The 16,933-nt window shown below is 37.4% G+C and overlaps 1 protein-coding gene across 1 annotated transcript in view; it reads right to left on the minus strand.

Moving 5' to 3' along the window:
• The window catches only part of LOC131559804 (uncharacterized oxidoreductase ZK1290.5-like), a 36,290-nt gene that overhangs the window by 1,911 nt on the left and 17,446 nt on the right, over positions 1–16,933 (minus strand). The window contains exons 4-7 of the mRNA XM_058808285.1: positions 11,505–11,596; positions 6,252–6,434; positions 5,654–5,713; positions 3,413–3,514 (exon numbers count right to left, since the gene is read on the minus strand). Of these exons, the coding sequence (XP_058664268.1) occupies positions 3,419–3,514; positions 5,654–5,713; positions 6,252–6,434; positions 11,505–11,596 (431 nt within the window). The 3' untranslated portion in view covers positions 3,413–3,418. The remainder of the gene's footprint in view (positions 1–3,412; positions 3,515–5,653; positions 5,714–6,251; positions 6,435–11,504; positions 11,597–16,933) is intronic.

Genomic DNA, 16,933 nt, shown 5'->3' on the forward strand with positions numbered 1-16,933 from the left:
ACAAAACAAAATCTTACAAAATGAGCACCTCTAGGCTAACTGACCAAAGAAGAAATAAAAAACAGAAATAAACTTTCTGGTTTTGTATGTCCACCACTTTTATACCCTTCTGGTCTTCTGTGTCTCTTACCATAAATTACTCCTCCCTGCTTGCTATTCCTAAATCTCATTAGTGTTCACTTGTCAATTCCTCATTAGTTGTCTCATTTCTTTGACCAATGTTGGGAGTACTTTAGAAAGGCTCATTTAGATGAGGTGGTGTGGACTTACTCTTCAGCAGCCTTTGCTTAAAAAGAAAATTATTACTGCCAGAATAACCCCAATGTAGTTGTAGATAGGGGCACAAAATATGAATCCACTAAGTCTGTCTTTCCTTCTGCAACCTCACCAAAAGTAAAAGAGGACTTGCTCAATGATTCTAAATTTACACGATGTAAAACTTGTGATTACCACAGTCAAAGGAAGAGGCTTCAGTGATCTATCCCAAGGCCACAGGAGATAACAGGGTTTCAGTCTCTTGGGCAATTATAGCTTCTAACAGAAAACAATGGCTATTAGTGAGGCATAATGTGCAAAACTGCTCATCACACCTGGGAGAAAGATAGCTTGGTGAGCTGAGTCCCAGCACTTAAAACCTTGAGTCCTCTCAGATTACACCTCACTTAGTACATAGCTAAAATGAAACTCTTCTGTAGTTCTAAAGGCACTAATTGGCAGCAATGAAAATTCTAGGAAAGATTACAAAATAATGAAAAAAACCCACCACAGAAAAAAGGCCTGAAACAACAATGTACCCTGAATGTAGTTAGAAAAGTATCAGATTGAAACAGTAACCTGCCACAGCTTAAGAAGAATGCTTTTTTAGTAATACTGTTCCTGATTATTCCTCTCATTACTCACCGAACTGTTTAAGATAGCATGATCTAGCCTGAGAAAATCCTGGCTTGCCTTCCTTGCAAAAGCAGGTGCAGACATCAAAAACATTGTAAAATCTCTTTGACAGAAAGAACACTGAAATATATTACTGAACTCACAGCCATTCTCACACTAGCCTAAGGTCACCTATGTGGGGCATTGGCAAGAAAATCTGGTTTAATTCCAATTAGCTCAGAACAGGGAGGTGATCAGTCAGAATGAAGTGCCCAGTGTTGTAATGAGCATGGAGCTCTAGCCATGTAGTCCTGACACTGTTCTGGTCACACTGGAGCTAGAATTTGCTAGCCTACATAAAGATTTGGTTCCTTTGACACACCATTTATGTTTGAAGCAGTATGTTGATGTGATGTCTGTTTTTTAGAGAGAACTAGAGGTGAAACTCCAACGTGTGTTTTGTAAATTCTTAGAAAGTCATCACTGCCAAAAGCCTTATTTAGGAAATATCAGGCACATGACTCACTTCTAGTCCTTGTTTCACTAATTCAGATACACTGTGAAGGAAGGAGTCCCTCAACAGCACAAAATTTTTTCATACTGCTAAGGCATTGTTCTTTTCAAAAGCAGTATTAGCTGAGAGCCACTGGTTGAAGGGTTTATTTTTGGACAATCTCTCCAACTTTCACTAAATCATTGCCACAGTTTCATGCAAAAGCTTAAAAAATGCCTAAAAATTACATTTGTTTTATAAATGAGCCTTACTGCTTGGAACTATTGAACCCCTCATCATACAGCTGAGCCAGGCACAGAGCAGTTCTTAGACACCTAGAGAGGCATTCCCAGGTACTGGAGCCCCCCCAGACTTGAAACTAGAAAATAACCTTGCTCTGGAAATTGTGTATATTTCTCAGAACACCACACTGTGCAGGTAATAGTGAGCAGCATTTAATACAAAATCTTGTTTTTCATAGAAATTATTCTAGAGGCAAATCTAGACAATTTTTTGTGGACAAGTTTACCAGAAAAAAAAACTAGACAATAATTCTGAGGAGTTGTTATCTAAAAGATAAATTTGTTATCTAAAAGATAATTCCCAGGTACTGGAGCTCCCCAGACTGCGGGCCAGGCTTGAAACTAGAAAATAACCTTGCTCTGGAAATTGTGTATATTTCTCAGAACACCACATTCTGCAGGCATTGGTGAGCAGCATTTCCTACAATATCTTGTTTTTCATAGAAATTATTCTAGAGGCAAATCTAGACAAATTTTTGTGGACAAGTTTACCAGAAAAAGCTAGACAATAATTCTGAGGAGCTGTTATCTAAAAGGTAAATTTGTCTGGATTTTAGTCAAGCTGTATAGAAGATCTACACTTTGAGGACAAACAATGCAGGCTAGAATATGTGATTGCTGTAAGCCACTTCTTGATAAAAAGCTAAGGAGCTTTGTTTCACAATATGACTAAAGCAGAACAGCACTGGGAAAACTGCCTCAGGAAGTCCACACACAATATAAATCATAATCAGATTTTCCATACCTTTCTAGACACAGGAACTCCTAAAATATCAAGCCAATGAGACTACAAGTTGAATACTAAGCCAATAGATTCTGCAGGCATATTTCTCAAAACAGATCTGTGAGCTACATTTATCAATATTCACCTCTCTGTAGAGATACCTATTTTATAAGAAAATCTAAGGAACAGTATGGTCTCTTAATGGGATTTCCTGAACAAACCCAAAATGAAATCTAAACTTATTCTCACAAAAAGCTACCAAAAACTCAGCGCAATTTCCAGTAAGTAATAATAAAGATGTCTTTTTGGCTCATGGAGCTTGCTGCTCATCTTTCAGCCTTGCAAATAGTTTATCTGTACCTGAACTTGGCTGGAAAGATTACTGCTTTGGTTTATCTACAGGCTAGTAACTAATATGCACAGAACTCTCCGAGTCAATGCCATAGTAATGGTGTGATATGCATAAAACTTTTTTGGTGATTCTCAGATATTGTGTATTACAATGAAATTATATTCTTCATAGAGATTTGCAGGATATTATACAACATAAATACTGTCATGATAATGACATTAACTTTTTTTCATCCACTTTTTTCTTCTTCATATATTGTATCTCTCTAATAAAATACTGGAAAAATTATTTCATACCCAACACCTATATGGCACAATAACAGGTAGCACTTTTGCCCTATATTTTTCAAGGAGTATCTCCTCATTTGAATTAAACAGCCTGATGCTCTTTAATATATAAAGGGGTCTGTGGTATAAATAGGAGCCTTTGCATGGACTTCAATGGACTGAAGAACAGTATTTCAGATGGAAATATAAAATCTCTTTGAGGGTTGTACAAAAGTGTTACCCTCAAAAATATCTTTTGTCTGTTGCCAATGTTAAGGATTTCAAATCAGTGATCATTATCGGCAGACATCACTATCTTGAGTAGATTCTTACTGCAACCTTCTCTGAATTAAAATTACATGGTGTGACTCACTGATCCCTGAGAAAGCAAAGAAAAGCTCAAACCTTGATTCACACAATAAAACTTGGATCCCAGGAAACATGTCTCCCATCATGCATTCCATTCAGAATTTCAACATCATCTTCTGTTATTGTAAAATCAAACACCTGTGGGAATGCATATACAGTTAACATCATGAGCACAGACAGAATCAACAACCTCAGATATATTCTAGTATTTAACTGATCAAGATTCATTTTCATGTGAGGCCCAATTTTTATATATTGTTCCTTCAGAAAATTCTTATATTTTGTCATAGAAAAATACTCCATCAAGCTGACAGGCTCCATTGGGTGCTTTGCTCCTTTAATGACTCGTGTTTATTTGCACACTGTGTTAAGATGGTTTTGCAGCACTCTGGCCTCAGGCAACGATCCAAGACAAGGGTACTATCAAAGCTGGTTTTGACAGCACTCTCTATTGTCACTGCCAGAGGTAGGTATAGGAATATCCTGACAGCAATCTCTTTGGGAGAATGAGCTCAGTATTTCACTTACATCCCAATGTTCAGTTTAGAGTGTTACAGTTCTCTTTCTCAGAACTTTAGACAAAGAGAATTTTTACAAGGTATCAGGACATCCACAAAGCTAACAAGCCAAAGGCTGTGTCTGTCTTTTCTATGACTCTACTTTGACAAAATTCGCACAAATCAGCTAAATACAGAAAAAGTGCCACAGTGCCTCAATAACTCAAACTGGAAAGCATTCACCTGTCTTCAAACACAGGTTCTTACAGCCACTGCCTTCTCCTGTGGCCACACCTGCAATGTGAATGATGGTGTCAGTGCTTTCTTAGAAGGTGTCCTATTGAGACATTATCATCAGGCAGTTGCTTCTGTTCTCTTTGTCATAGCTCTTCTGTGCTAAATAAAAAGATTCTGTGGAGCCTGAACTGTAGCCAAATGAGCTCCTCCCATCCTGCGTTATCCAGCAACCACTGTTCTGGAATGATCCTTGTAGTCAAATCTCATTGCTCTTTCAAGCCTTTTAAGCTTAAGCCAGGGACCAGACCCAGAACTAGAAACCCTATGTTTTATATACTGAGGGTTTAATGAGGACCAACTTGACCAGAAGTGGTAGAGAGTCAGGCCAACACAGACACATGAGGGAAAGAAAAAGAAGGGAGGTGTGATAAGCAGCACACAAAGACTGTGCCAGTTCTTTCCTCTCTCCCCCTTAAGTGTTTTAAGTTTGGATTGTAACACATTCCCTGAGTTGTGTGAAATGAATTGGGGGTGCCATTGAGTAAACTCTGTAAAAAATGAAATTAATCTGGATTTCAAATATTATTGGGCAAAATAAAAGTATAAGGAAGGATTTTCAAACTGGTTTTGTTCTCTGATCTGGTTCCCAATACAGCACCACAAGCAGCTGTGCTTGTACCACAGAAGGCAGTGTGAATGTCAGAATAAACAGCCAAGGCAGGAGCTGTATAAACAGGCATGGCCACCTGCAGAAATTCTCATGTATATTGATTCACACCTCCACACACACACAGATAAGGATAAAAACAGCAGATGGAAGATTCCTGTCTTCTTGCAAAGTTTCTTCCAGATTTGCCAGTTCATACCCCTATGATATTTTTGGAAAGAAGTTGTGGTTTTGCCTACCCTAAATAAAGAACAATTTCAGATTAGAGAAATAGAGACACGAGTAATGAATTAAAACTATTTGGTATGAAAAGAAAATTTAGAAAAGGTGTGGGGGAGGAATCAGACTGCCAATTCTCATTCATTTCCACTTTTCTTTGTCCAGCCCCTTCATGCTGGGACCTTTTCTGCACATTGAGTAGAAGGAGAAGGTAGGGGAAGAGTCAGGGCAGGTGGACTGTGATTTCCTTGGAAGGTCTTTATGTTGGAGCTATCCCCAGGTGAGTTTTAAAGCTTTCATAAACTGTTATGCATAGCATCCAAACTCCTTCCATTTGACCTATGTGCCTATCACAAAAAGAACGTAACCATAGCCAGATTAGGATGTTCTACAACCAGACAGGTAATAACTAGAACTATTAATTGCAAAAATCAACTGCAAATTTCTTTATTCACAGTAATTAGCTCTCCAGGTATTTTCTGATATTTGTGAGTTACAGTTTTTTTCCTACATTGTGGTCATTTCATGGTACCCATTTGCCAATTTTGAATGAGTTACTCCAGTATGAAACTGGTAAGGAAAATGGGAAGGGAAGCCAAAATATTAAGAACTCTTACTTGGATGTTAGCCAGGCTTGAGTGCATAACCAAATCTTACCTTGCAGTTTTTCTCTATCCGTTCTGCCTTTGTTGACTTTGGAATAGTGACAATCCCATTCTGTAAAGAATTATGCTTCTCATCAATAAAATTTGCAGATTTTAAGAAAATTATCTATCTTCAAGCCATTACAATGAATTCCTCACATCTTCTGAGGTTCAAATTTCATTTTGTGGGGGACACTGACATTTTTCCATGTCATTTGCAGCTGCAGTTGATTTCCACTGTTGATTTCCAACACATGACATGGTTTATATCAACTTAATACATTATTTCACTGTTTAGTACTTTATATTCAGTGACAGAAATGGAATGATGAGGAATACTGCTTGTAACATCTACTTTGGAAACATTTCTTAGTGGTGGCTCTTATTCTCTGCAACCAGATTATTTATAATAATTAATATTTGAAATACTGGCATGATTTGTGTACTACATTCTAAATTTCCAGTACAGCCACCAGTTCACACAATATCAACATACTGAAAGCAGAAATATCTTCTGGTATAAATAAATTCTGGTTTGATGCACAAACCCCAAACAATTTGAATTTTTTTCCTGAGAAAGGAGACACATTTTTATTACCATCCTTCATTACCTGTATGCTCCAGCGTATGCAAATCTGTGCTGGAGTTCTGCCATACTTCTTTGCCAGCTGAATGACAGTAGGATGGGTGAGTGCTTCACCTTTGGCTAAAGGACAGTAGCCTTCAAAAACAATATTTCTGCTCCTACAATAATCAACCAGCTCCTGAGGTCTTTGAAAAGGGTGGTATTCAACCTTAGATAAACAGAAATAAACTCAGTAAAAACCCTGAAAACACATTTTGTGGAAAACATCAATGAAAATGAAAACAAATTCTCTCTTGTTTTAAAAATAGAACATGAGTGAAGTCACTGTTTCTGGGAAGTAGGCATAAGGCATTAGTTTTAGAAGATACAGGAAGGGTATTAATCACGTATTTTACCAATAATTGGCACAAAAAGTTAGCTGCATTTTGTTTCCCTCAGAAACAAGGCGCAGTTGTCTGCCTGACCTGCAGCTGGACTTTCACTATTGCTCTACTGTTAAGAAATATATACAAATGAACAGTGGAAGTCAGCATCAGGTCACTTTTACTGGTACTTTGAGACTACTTTCTCTTCCCCAAATCTATGTCCTTTCCTGCTTCTTTACTAATGATTCTTTCTAGCGATCTTTGAGCTGCCCAGGCAAGGGGAGGAGGCTGAGCAGGGGCTGGGTTTGCAAGCGACCAACCAGAACAATTTGCTTAGGGTGAGGACCTCACCTTGGAAGCAAAGCCTGTTGGCATGGATTGCACATGGCAAATCCTGTGTTCTGTGTGGTGTCACCATCAGCTTGTGCAGGGAAGCAATCACACTGTGGAACTGATGTGTGAAAGAGACCCTTTGTAGCAAGGAAGATCACAAATTGCCAAGAACCAGTTAAAAGAGGAAAAGTAACAAGCTGCAAAGACACAGTTGTTGGGAGCAAAAGGAAAAAGAAGTTATTGGACAGTAATCATCTCAGAGGAGAGACATATTCTGGCATGTAGCTAAAACCAGAAAAGAAACTCTGTGACGTTCCTTAATAAGTTATTTAAATAAGTATTTCACAGTCTATTCATTGTAAGAAGCATACATTACTCTGCATTTAGAAGAAAGTGGGTAGTGTTTGCTTTAACAAAATACAAAATCATGTGATGCATTTTTGTGACTGGTCATCAGCATTGTTCCAGGGACTGAACTCTTACGCATTTTGCAGAAAAACACTCTTCTGAGCAATCACCTCAATACGTGGAATCTGGAAAATTTCTTCTGCCATAAAGAGGACAAATGAACATTTCCTGTTTCTCATCTTTAGTACATGTTGTCTTTTCAGACAACAATAGCCAGGAACAATAGGCTGGCAGTCATTCAACGTGAGCTAAGAAAAAACTGTGCCCCTGGAAGGCTGGGCTGAGTCAGCCTAAAGCTGCTATGATCTAAATTACTAGGTGGACTCGGGAACAAGGTTCAAGCAGCAGACATCCATGTCTTCTACCTTTGATGTTTCTTGACCTTTGAGTACCCTTTGTATTTCATGTTTGTATGTGTAAGAGCAGTGCTTAGGTCATACAGTTATTCCCTTGTTTGCACCTGAGCTGGATATGAAATATTCTCATTTTATCTATGCAGAACTACGAGGGGAGAAGTGAAAGAGCAAGCCAGGTGTATTACTGGATTAGTAAAAGAGTAATAAGCAATTCTAGCAGATGTTCTTTACAGTAAGTATAGCAAATAACGCAGTTCAAAAATATTAAATAAAAATTATGTATTTAGGACCAAATGCTGAAACATCTGCAGTGCCTCTATGGCATCATGTGACTTATTCAGCATTTATTACTAATTAAACTGCAAGTAGAATTTACCTGCTGGTCTAATAAGACTCCAGGCAGCACAGTTTCAGGTTACAGCAGAAATGTTTAAATCAAGACCAGTATGCTGAGGTATCACCTGAAAGCTTCACAAGCAGAATACATAGCAACAACTACTTCACACCTGAAAAGATCATACTTTGTGCCTTTCACTGAATCCAGAGGCTCCCAAATTTTGTGAATTGAATTTTTGACATTTTGGCACATGCAGTTTTGTGTTGGTAGAAGCATGTATTTTTCTTCTTAAATATATTACTAAAATAATCAAATGCATCAAATAAAATAAGCACTTTGGAATTTTTATTTCTTTTAATTAAGATATTCTGGAAGGTTTTAGCAGCATCTGCAAGGTACGAGGATCCTGAGCTACAAGAGGCATAAGGTGAGTGATCAACATATCCTTCCCCTCAAAATAACAATTCTTGCTTCCTGTCTTGCCCCACCCTTGCTATTTTTGTCATCAGACGTTTTCAGGCAAGGGCTGTCTGTCACATAATGGCAGAGGAAGATCTTGATCTTTTCTGGCACCCTATCCTGATTGACTGGCATGTAAAAACTGGCATCTGGTTAACAGAACAGTTTGCAGCTCACATTACAGAACTTCACAGCTGCTACATGCCCAGCCACAGGGGACCTCCAACCAAAGCACTGTTTTTTTTACAACAGTCATAGCAAATGGGGAAAAGCTGAGCCTAATAACAACCCTTACACATGGCCCTAGAAAGTCAGACCTCAGATGATGATGCACAGACGTCTTGCTCTTTCCACCCTGCTGTGGTCCTTTACACATGATAAAGTTTCTGCACATCTGGAATTCAGTAATTTTCTCAATGGCAATGCTGTCTTACCATTTTTTCTCTTTGTGAAACTGAAATACAAGGCAATGAGTACTTTCTATATAGAAGTACAGTTTAAGTGAGTTTATGTATAAAGGGGTTGTTTTCTACTGTCTTATATGCATTTCTACCTTGTACAAATTTACACAGTAGAGCTCAATATTAGTGGCAATACCAACAAAGTAAGTAAATCTCTCTGAGGTCACTACACAGTAATTCACACTTCTCCAGGACTGGAAAAATATTGAATTCTATTGAATTCCTCTACTGAATTCCTAAATGGAATTCACAGAGGAACAGCTTATATTTGGGTTCAGTGCATCACATTAATAAATGAAACATATATATTTGTTAAGTACTTATAAAATATTTTTTCCCCCTGAATGATAGGGCAATGAACCTTTAGAGAGACTTCAAAGATTTCTTTGAGCCTAAATCCAAACTTGCTACTGCCAAGTCAATTACAAAACTCCGGCACACAAACGTGGAACTAGATTGTAGGTTTCACTATACATGATGTTAGAATAAAGTACCATCATTTTACAGTGTTTACTAGTACTTTTAAAAGTATACTGAAATTTTAAAAGGTGCTTACTTATTAATAAATAACTTAGCAATACTATATTCTTGAAAAGACAGGCCTTGTCTGCTTCTTTAAAAGACAATACTGCTTTTTCCCAGGAGCTGAGAAGAAAGACAGTACTTGAAACTTGGTTAGTAAAACAGAAGTATTGCTTATTTCTCCTGCCTTCCTACTTTCTCCCCTTCACAGAAAAAATCCCCAACTTTCAATTTTAACATCATAAGGGGACTGTTGTAATTGTAACACTCTTAACTCTAAAAGGGAAGTATTTTTCCTCCACTTGTTTCTTCAATATTTAGACTTTGTATCCAATGACTGTTTGCAAATGTTTTATATTTAGTAAGCCCATTGAAACAGTACACTATTTTATTCATAAATATAGTGGGAAAACTGTATTATAAATTGTGGACAGTGAAATAAGAACTCAGTACAGCATTTCCATTTTGAATTTAGAAATTCATTATTTATTTGATGATACTTAAGTAATCTTACCATCAGACTCATTAACTCTCCAAGATTAAGCAAGAAACAGAATACATACTTTTTTGAGGATAAGCTGAAGTATGCTTTATAAAATTCCTTTAACTCTAAAAATATAAATTAATGCTATAACAAAACTGTTTTAGGTGGAGCACTTGGCAATGGTATGGGTAATTCACTGTTGGTTTTTGCTTTCAATTCACAACTGCTGTGTAGCATCTCAAAGAAATTACTAGCAGGGGCCCTCTCCCACCCCTCAATATCACCACCACCTCAACTTTTTGTACCCTCTTTTTAGCCTCAGAAAAAGCAAATAGCACCAAGAAACAGCTTGTGGCCATGAACACTATTAAAAAAGTAAGACTGGTAACATTTTGACACTGTGGGTAAGAGAAAATTTCAAAACAAAATCACTATTTTTTCCTTGAAGTGATTTAGTAGAAAACTGAAAAGCTACTATTATTTAACAGGCAGTTACAATTCATGCCAAACTCTAGTAAGTCTTTGTAGATGTGTTATTCTTGAACCTTGGTAAATTCACCAATTATTAAACAGTCATCAACCTTCCCACCTTAACATATATTTCCATGGTTTATTTTGAATAACTGGATTTAAATATTGTATATGGGTTTAGGCTTATTTAAAATTAATTAATTGCCCTTCAGTAACCTTTAGTATAGTGGACAGCTAAAATCAGAGTTGTTTGCTTCTGACAGTCACACTCTGGCAACACTTTTATGGCTGTTAATGACATTAAACCATAAACAGCTGTCAGAAATCCTGACCACCTGTACAAAGGGGAAGCCCTGTGCCTGCACTCCATCCATTCCAGTTCCCACATCCATGTCACCACACACACACACACTATCTGGCAGGAGGTGGAAGGAATGGGAGCATGAACTTCCAGCACAGCTGTAGGCAGAACCTGCAACAAGGGAACATTTGTCGAGTGTCTTGGCAGCCTGCTGGTACGTAGGTGGCCATCCTAGATCTGCCTAGGGCAGCAAAAACATTCTGCAGGGCTGTCACAGCACCTGCCTAAAGCAGGAGCTCACTGAATTCATGTGAACTAGGAAATGAGGGGGGAGCAAGGGAAGGGCATCCTTACATGGATATGTAATTAACTGACTAAGTGTTGCTTACAGGAACACAAAAGTATTCAAACAGAGGCTTTCCAAAAACTGGTTCACTCTGAAGATGCTAAATGTTCTGTGATTCTGGAATTTTACTTCTAAACTGTTTTATCACCAAAAAACTGTCACAGGGACCATTTGTTTGTGTCTGTGTACCCAGACACAAACAAGTAGCCTGGGAGAGAAAATGTGTGGGGAAATTTGAGGAAGAACTTCCCTACCCTTTGGGTCATCTTCCGGAATGGTTTTCAATACGCAAATAGAAATGAAAAAAGAAACTGGATGACCAAAGCAATACTTGGGTGTAGCCTTTCATACATAGGAGTGGGGAGGAGGTTGCTAACCAAAAAAACCAAAGTAAAAATTCAAACCCAGATACTTTAAATACATGTATCCACTCACCTGATTAACATGTGGAGTAATCACACAGTCCTCCTTTAGTTGCTCAAGATGGCTGATAAGAAAATTGCTTACGCCAATTGATTTACATAAACCTAAAGAAAAACAGAACAAGAAAAAAATTTAGGACAATCCTAACTACTTGGGTGGATGATTTGAAAATTAACACTTTCAGGAGAACAAAATTATTTTTTACATCATTTCTGTAGAGCAAAATACCGCAAAGGAACACAGAAAACCGGCACTGAAATCTAGTTTGACAGTGTTATCTGAAAATGTGGTTCTTTCACAGTCACATTAGGAAATCATTTTATAATCTTAACACACTGGAAACTCCCCGGTGTATAAAAACTCCAGGCTAAATTCTGGGAAAGGCTAATGTAGTATAAGCAAAGAACAATTGGACTCCACCAGAATGAAAAGAAGGAAATGGTGTTCCAAGCAGCTTGCCAAAACTAAAGGAAAGTGGAACATTTGCTGAAGACTAATAAGGTGTGAGCAATACAACCCAAGGACATGCAGCCCAAATGAACCATGTCACACTGCCTATTTTCTGTTAGATCATTACAAGAGGTTACGTAAAACTCCGTGTAAAATCTTCAAGTTAATAAGCAGTGCCTAGCAAGAACCATGAAGGTTGAAATTGTAGCTGGATTTCTCAGCTCCTGTTGACAAGCAAACGAAGTCAAATGGGACCTAGGTGATGTGAAGGCTACTTTTTAAACAAACCACAAGTGTGCAGGCAGTGTACAAATTAAGAGCTGACAGGCCAGAAATCAGATGTCTTCCTTCAAACCTCAGATATGATAAAAGCCAACTCCCAGTCCTGGCCTGCCACCACCCCTCAGCCCTGACCTGTCTGGGATAGTTTGATCTTTCTGCTTTGCTAAGCCCAGCTGGCAAGAAAGGCAGCTGGGGCTAGGCTAGGAGGGAGCTCCTTAGGCTGTGCATTCTGTGGACCATGGCTCAGGCTAATTTCCTCAGTATGTGAATTCTGTCTGCATTGACTTGAGCTGTATTTCAGTTTGCAATGCTACAGATGGAAATTCAGCCTCTGTGTGAACACAGAGGATCACTGTTGTTAATCCAGTATTTATTTGAGTAGAGCAATTGTATAAAATGCATAGACGTGTGTATCTATATAAGAAAAAAGAAATTACATTTTTCTAGTCCTCTGTGAAATTCTGTAAGTGAAGTTACAGCTCACTGCTAATTTGTATAAACAGATTGTTGAAGTCCTAAAAAAATTAGATCAGCTTTCACATTATTTTAGCAGCATAAACTGAAGTATAAGCTGTAGGAAAAAAACCTGCACGCATACTATCGCTTTTTGATGTGCTTCTTTCATGGAATACCAAAAGAAGAAAAAATATATTAACAACTAAAATTCCAGATGTCTTTCCCTTATAGAAATTACCATTGTTCAAGAGTATAACATAATTAGGTTAAAAACCAGCACTATAGTGATTTACATAATTTGTATGTAATCTGCCAGAAGGAGCAAAAGCTGAGCTTTTGACAAACAACCCTCGAGTGTCAACACTAATAAATCATTATGCCACAGCAGTCAGAAAAACACAGTTTTAACACAATGGTGAACCAAAATATTATACACTATTGTTGAAAGCTAAGGAGTTACAAAAACATGCCATTATTGCCCTTGAAGAATAAAGCTTTCATTTCAGGTTGAAATAAAACAAAATTAAGTCACAGACATGAAATAGTACATTTCCACAAAAAGCTTCCATTTTTTCCCCTACAGTATACTTGAAGATGTTTTGCTTCTAGCATATTTCTCACAGGAGACTTTGTAGTCTGCTCCATCGTGTTAGATTTCTCATCAAGAAATTTCAAGGTATTTATGTTTTGCATTAAAAGTCATCTGAGTCATTCCTACTAAAATCAGTATTATAGCATTCATGTGTTCAGAGTGATGCCCCACAGAGAAAGCTTAATTCAAAACTAAGAAAGTAAATACTCTCCCAGAAAACACAGAAATAATTAGAATTTCAATGTTTTTATAAAACTAGTATTTTCTTAAGGGAAATTTTTCTAAGGAAATACACTTAAAACATTTCCCTTTCATTAAATACACAAACTTGTTTGGATGAAGTTAGAACCCTTCATGTCACCTCCATTGCTTTGGTGTTAGTTACAGTTTACTATATGACAGTTAAAGTGTTTTGACTTTTGCATTAAATTAAAATATAAATTATAAATATTAAAGAATCGCTCAGTCTAACTGTATGAAAAAATCTTATTTCAATGCATGATGGAAACATGAATTCAAAACACTGGGAAATAGAGCTTAAATTTGAACAATCAGTCAATGGATTCTACTCTAGAGAATTGCTTCCATTTGCCTGATGAAAAATTAACACAGTTAATTTTGCTCTGCATTGTCCAAATCTCAGAAAGACTGCCTGTAAGAGAGGATTATACAGAATTATTTCCCTATTTACATCTTCTGGATTAATTCAGAAGAATGAAGATGTAAGAAAAGATGGATAAGGAACAGAAGGTCTGGTTAGCTCCTGGGCCTTATCTGACAGATGGACACTTGTGACTATGTCTATCAAACAAGATCCATGGAATTATATCAACAGCAGAAATTAAAAATATGCATATTGAGAAACTTGTGAAAAATGGTCCTGACTCATTGCCTTGAAACAACCTGGGAGATGCAGGGGACACATTTCCTTATATTTCCTCTCTCCTGGGGCACCAACAGAGGTAAGCTCCCCAGAGCTCCTGCCATGGGTCCCAAAAACACCAGAATGCTCTTGAAAATGGGGCAGGCTTTTTCTTTTTCCCCCCCTTATTTACTGCCTGTTTAGAATGCTTTAAAACTTTTTTTCAGAAAATTCAGGCAAAATACATGTTGTCATAGCTGTTGTGATTGCAGGTGGTTTTGAAGTCCATACTTCTTTTTAGCATAACTGTTTTAACTAGTCCTGAAGTTCAGGTTTCCTGAGATAAAAGTTTGCAATATATTAATTATAATCCCTCTAGAAAGTACTCTTAAAATATGCATTTTAACTATCTTATTTACAAACTTACAGAGCTTTGGCTCAGGGAGAGAAAGCATCCTCCATATCTGCTTGAGGAAATGATTGGTCTGGCCCCTACAAGGCAGGTTTTGATAAAGTGCCAGGTGCAATAAACAAAGAGTTTGCAATTCCCCATTAGCTCCCAAAAGCTCCTGTTATATCTTCTGAGGCTTTGTGCTATTCCTTGCGACTCTGACTTCACAGGCTCAAAGAAAAACGTAGGAACACTGGTTCCTTTATGCATGCTAAAAACTGACTGACCACAATGCTGGAACAGAAAATTTCATCCAGCTTTGAAAGCCTATCATAAAACTCTGCAAGACACATAAGAAAACATATGGGCAAAATAACAGTTGATTATAATGGGGAAAAAAAGTAAGGATTTTTTTTATTCTCCACAAAAAATCCTGGCCCCTATCACATGGGTAGTTTCACCAAACTGTATTTCTCCCAGCTACTGTGAAGCATTATATCATGGTAATGGACTGGTTTGCAATATAGTTGAGTATTAAGCCTAAAGTATTTTGTATTGCAACTCAGAGAATGACTGGGTATTTTTATCTTTACTCTGCATAATACCAAATTATACAAAGTTTGATGGGCACTGTTAGTCTTGCAACAAAAAAACATAAATATACTGTCTTGGCACCACAACCCTGTTTTAGTACAATAGTGAGCCTTATCTTTCTCCAGCACTACTACAGACTTTTATCAAACTTCTAAATACCCTCCGGAATATTAAATGTACAAAGTTCAGATCAAAAAGATTTTGTAAATTACAAAACTGGATACCAGGTTTGTGGAGCCCATTTTCCTCCCCCTCCCTGCTGCTCTACATGAGTCAGAGCAAGGGAGAATTCCCACATCGAGTGAACAGTGCCCATTCTGTTATATCTTCTATTCAGGCCACAGAATAAAAACACAAATGGATCTACTTTTCACAAGAGGTCAACTGCAGTCACTGTATCTTTATTAAGGAAGGTTGCACAGGTTGGAAAGATCCACATTCTCTCTGATATGCATGCTGGGTGTAAATTGCACTACTCATAGAAACCCTACAAGATTTCATTTCAGCATAACTTGCTAAATCAAAGCTGTAGGCTTAGAGTGGCCCACATGCAGACTGAAAGCCAAAGCCTTGATAAATAAAGCAGACTACTCTTAGAATCAACGAGGAATTAACTTCTAAATCTGTGAAAGAACACGTGTTTCCACAGCACAAGCTAAAGCACACAGACACCAGAAGGCTATGTGCCCCTCTCTGAGACATACAGGAAGACTGTGGCAAACTACAAATACAGAAATTGTACTTCCTCATCCAAAGGATGTCTTTTTAGCCTGTTCACAGCCACAATACAGGTGCTTGTCTGCAGTTCTGTGATCATCACTCCTGCTACACATCCCCTCTGAACCATGATAAACCATGAGGACAACAGGAGGGTGGGCATGAATACAAGTCCAATTGTTAACTTCATGACTGAAAACACATTACAAGCAGGCAGTTTCCACAACTGTTAAATGACTAACTAAACAGCAAAATACAACATAGTACTGCCTTAATGCACATTGTCTCTGACTGATCATTCTAACTACTTCAATGCAATGTTATTTTAGTTATGTTGACATATTTTTATCCTTATAGTTGACATTACAAACCAGACCAGATGAAAAAAACCCAATCCACTACATGGGACAAAATCAATCCCACCATACTTTATTCAATAATGCTACCACACACTGTGACTTGAAAATGTGATCAAAATTATCAGCAACTTAGCTATGTAATAGAATAGAATATGTACCCCTAAAAGTAGCTTTTTGGAGGTATTACAGACAAACAGAGGCAAGATATATTAGAATGTATATATATATTCTACATAGTTTGTTGCCCCTATAAATATGATGGCATGGTTTCTTGAACTGGAATACTTTTTGGACTTCTGTATCTGAGAGGATAATGATTCCCAAGTGCTATGAATAGCAGCAACCTAACTGATGTTAATAAATCAACACTGATTTAAAATAGTTAAAAATCTAAGGTTTTTCTTCAACATATGCAAAACAGATAAATTATGCCTTTTCCAAAATGTACATTATTTATTGAGAAAAAAATAATGTATATTGTGGAAAAGGCATAATTTATCTGACAAGGACTTTCCTTTGAAAGATATTTCAACATTGCCTTCCTCACAAGAGTTCTTGTATTCACACTGGGACCTCTTGGCACATCTGTATGGGAACACAACTTTTGCTTTAAATCTTTTTGCTGAGCTTGCTTATTTACAGCTTTGACAAAAAGGATGTTAATGCAAGTTTAGATTCATTCTCACTTTCCCATCTGCACCAAAAGAACTTTTTCTATGGTAATTTCTTAAATGAGAT

The sequence above is a fragment of the Ammospiza caudacuta genome, chromosome 7 (genome assembly GCF_027887145.1).
Source record: "Ammospiza caudacuta isolate bAmmCau1 chromosome 7, bAmmCau1.pri, whole genome shotgun sequence".
Taxonomy (NCBI): domain Eukaryota; kingdom Metazoa; phylum Chordata; class Aves; order Passeriformes; family Passerellidae; genus Ammospiza; species Ammospiza caudacuta.